Here is a 3,823-nt window from a genome sequence, read left to right as displayed (position 1 = left end):
TCCGGGGTCCTCAAGCGACATATATCCCTTGTCCCCTGGCCCGGTGGCTGTCTGACCGTAGCTACCTACCTCTATGCATCATCAACTCGGATGTACACGGCAGGGCTGACAAATTAACACATCAAAGTATTATTGAAGCAAACAATACCTATCTGCGTAATTTGGACATATTCGATTTTATGAAAGAGCGTCTCACTGTTAGTTTAGCTTGCGTTGTATAAAAGAATAGTATAAAGTAAAAGATGTCCGAAAGTTACTAGTTGTGCACATATACTCGATGCAAACTTGAAGCATATATACTCAACTGAAAACTAAACCAACCCCGGGTTAAACTGAAAGACGACCGTCTGGGATGGGAGCTACATTGTCGACTCTGACTAAAGAGGTGAAGCTGACTCTGACATTACCCGCTTAATAACCAGGCACATTTGTAAGTCAACTTACATTATCTCCAATCGTTGAGTCACAAGCTTGATCCTTGGTGCATCCCATGGGATAAGTAGGAGCTCCAAAAGACACAGACGGGGGAGACGCGGCGCCAGGGTTCCCTAAATTAGTGCTGTTATCTCTTGATTGAGCTCCAGATTCAACGCCAGCTCGCCAAGATGGAGTAATTAACAAACTCATTATTGTTTACGGCTCCGTCAGATGCAATTGTTAAATTGCAGATTGTTGTTCTATGATGCCCAAAGGGCAGAATCTTCATTCTTTGTTAACTAGCACAGGAGAATCGACTAAGAGCTATAATCGCAATGCCAGCTCTGCTGCTAATTTTCTTATAAATACCGCGTTGATCTATGCAAGACCCACAGCATAAACCACTACCACCGTTACATTGCAAGCCAAGCTCTAGAGGCAGCAGCTAAGAATAGCAAGCTTAGTTAGTTGCTCACACAGAGAGAAAAACAGCAATGGAGGTGGAGGCCGGCTCTCATGGGGACACGGGGACGGCAGCAGCGAGCAAGTTCACGCTTCCAGTGGACTCGGAGAACAAGGCCAAGTCGTTCCGCCTCTTCTCCTTTGCCAACCCGCACATGCGGACCTTCCACCTCTCGTGGATTTCCTTCTTCACGTGCTTCGTCTCCACCTTCGCCGCTGCACCATTGGTGCCCATCATCCGCGACAACCTCAACCTTGCCAAGGCTGATATCGGCAACGCTGGTGTAGCGTCCGTGTCCGGCTCAATCTTCTCCAGGCTTGTCATGGGTGCTGTATGCGACCTTCTAGGGCCACGCTATGGTTGTGCCTTCCTCGTCATGCTCGCCGCGCCAACCGTTTTCTGCATGTCACTCATCGACGATGCAGCAGGGTATATCACGGTCCGCTTCCTAATTGGCTTCTCCCTCGCCACATTCGTGTCGTGCCAGTATTGGATGAGCACCATGTTCAACAGCAAGATAATCGGCACCGTCAACGGGCTGGCGGCGGGGTGGGGCAACATGGGTGGCGGTGCCACGCAACTCATCATGCCCCTCGTCTTCCACGCCATCAAGAAGTGTGGCGCCACAGCCTTTGTGGCATGGCGCATCGCATACTTTGTGCCAGGGATGATGCACATCGTCATGGGTCTGCTTGTGCTCACAATGGGGCAAGATCTTCCCGACGGCAACCTTGGGAGCCTCCAAAAGAAAGGAGAAATGAAGAAAGACAAATTTTCCAAGGTCTTATGGGGTGCTGTGACAAACTACCGGACATGGATCTTCGTCCTCCTCTATGGCTACAGCATGGGCGTCGAGCTCACCACCGACAATGTCATCGCTGAGTACTACTTCGACCACTTCCACCTAGACCTCAGCACCGCTGGCACCATCGCAGCCTGCTTTGGCATGGCCAACATTATTGCTCGCCCCGCGGGTGGCTATCTCTCCGACCTCCTTGCCCGCTACTTTGGTATGCGTGGCCGCATTTGGAACATCTGGATCCTCCAAACCGCTGGTGGCGCTTTCTGCCTTTGGCTCGGTCGCGCCTCTGCTCTTCCAGCCTCTGTCACTGCCATGGTCCTCTTCTCCATTTGTGCCCAAGCTGCTTGTGGTGCCATCTTTGGTGTCGCCCCTTTCGTCTCCCGACGGTCACTTGGTATCATCTCTGGAATGACAGGTGCTGGTGGCAATTTTGGCGCAGGGCTCACGCAACTACTTTTCTTCACGTCCTCACAGTACACAACCGGTACTGGGCTGCAATATATGGGCATCATGATCATGTGTTGCACGCTTCCCGTCACACTCGTGCACTTCCCACAGTGGGGTTCCATGTTCTTCCCGGCCAACGCCAACGCCACCGAGGAAGATTACTACGGTTCCGAGTGGACCGATGAGGAGAAGAAGAATGGTCTCCACCTTGCTGGGCAAAAGTTCGCCGAGAACTCCCGGTCGGAACGAGGCAGGCGTAATGTCATCCTTGCCACGTCGGCCACACCACCAAACAACACTCCTCAGCATGTATAAGATATACTCGAGCATTTCTTCTCACTTATATGCCTTTATATGTAAGGCCCATGTTTTTCTTTACATAGGCAGGTACGATGATTTGCCAGTATATATGTATACAGCATATATACATACGTCCTGTAGCCCCATGTAATAAGTTGTAAGGGGGTTTATTTACCTCTTATAGCACGCAGGATTTGTGTGGATGCTTTCGAGCGACGGTTATGTATCACCGTGTATCCGAAACTACATGAGCGTTTTGAATTTTCATGTGTGTATCCGTTCCAGATATGTATGCCTCCCGTTGTTCCTCCAAGCAAATTTGGATACTTGGACAATGGATGGGCCAGGATTTGAACAGTCTAGTCTCAACCAAGTTCTAAATTAACCCAACTGATAAAATGCAAAATATATAGAAGAAGAAGTTCTTCGACTTCCTCTCCTCAACATACCCCAAAACGGGTCAATATACACAGCTTATGGAGCTGCCAAAACTGGAGAATGTCGACCTGGGCGCCACGCACTGACGTATACAAAGTCATCGAATATATATAGCTCCATGATTGGCATAATAAGTTGCCAATGCATTCCCTCCACATGTTCCGTACGTACCACTCTGTTGGAAGGCTTATCATGATTTCACGACGTTTTATGTGCATATCCGATTGACAAAGGGCCATGAGTTAGCCTTATCAGTTTTCACCAAATATTTCCCTCTGGATTATCCTCTAGACGGCCATGAGTTAGCTATTAAATCATTCACCTTTCGTCGCAGCTCATTATGCAGCTCATCTTACACGCGATCGTGAAGTATTGATCCACATCTTTCGCCGCATGGTGCATCGCATACTTTGTGCCAAGCATGGTGCACATTGTGATGTGTGTCTGCTCGTGATTTGTCCTGGGCTAGGATCTCCTGGACAGCAACATGAGGAGCCAGGTGGCGTGAAGAATGACAAGTAATGTTTAGTTATAAATTTGAAAAACGTATTATGTTGCACCTATTATTGCCAATTAACGTGTTCCGTGTTCAAATTTTGGATTGGTGGCCGTGGCCGTGCCACTTTCGCACGTCTTGCAGATGAATTATTGCAGGTGGCCGGCTGACTAGCCATATAGACTCATAGAGTCAACTCTTTGAACGGTTATGTACTTGCCAACCTTCAAACTGCTGCTTTCTTCCTGGAGTAGCTCGACGTAGGAGAAATTTATTAATTATTATTGCGGCTATACTAGTTATTTGCGAGAAGATAAGTGATCATGTTACATCGAAGATCGAATACTGAACGTACACAATATTGATGTTAATTAAGGTGGCCTGAATTGTGTATTGGAGCTAGCTAGAGATAGCACCAAGTTTAGATACTGAAAATTCCTAACTGGCACAGGTCCAGGCC

At 48.3% G+C, this 3,823-nt stretch overlaps 1 protein-coding gene across 1 annotated transcript; it reads left to right on the top strand.

Moving 5' to 3' along the window:
- Window positions 1-911: 911 nt before the first annotated feature.
- LOC124691579 (high-affinity nitrate transporter 2.1-like) lies at window positions 912-2,444 on the top strand. The gene has a single exon (XM_047224870.1). The coding sequence runs from the start codon at window positions 912-914 to the stop codon at window positions 2,442-2,444; it is 1,533 nt and encodes a 510-aa protein (XP_047080826.1).
- Window positions 2,445-3,823: the final 1,379 nt, after the last annotated feature.

The sequence above is a fragment of the Lolium rigidum genome, chromosome 2 (assembly GCF_022539505.1).
Source record: "Lolium rigidum isolate FL_2022 chromosome 2, APGP_CSIRO_Lrig_0.1, whole genome shotgun sequence".
Taxonomy (NCBI): domain Eukaryota; kingdom Viridiplantae; phylum Streptophyta; class Magnoliopsida; order Poales; family Poaceae; genus Lolium; species Lolium rigidum.
The sequence above is the reverse complement of the archived record's forward strand: the minus strand, read 5'-3'. Positions and strand labels throughout refer to the sequence as shown.

Excerpts from the sequence above, each read along its gene's own strand:
- LOC124691579 (XM_047224870.1), top strand. The coding sequence starts at position 912 with ATGGAGGTGGAGGCCGGCTCTCATGGGGACACGGGGACGGCAGCAGCG.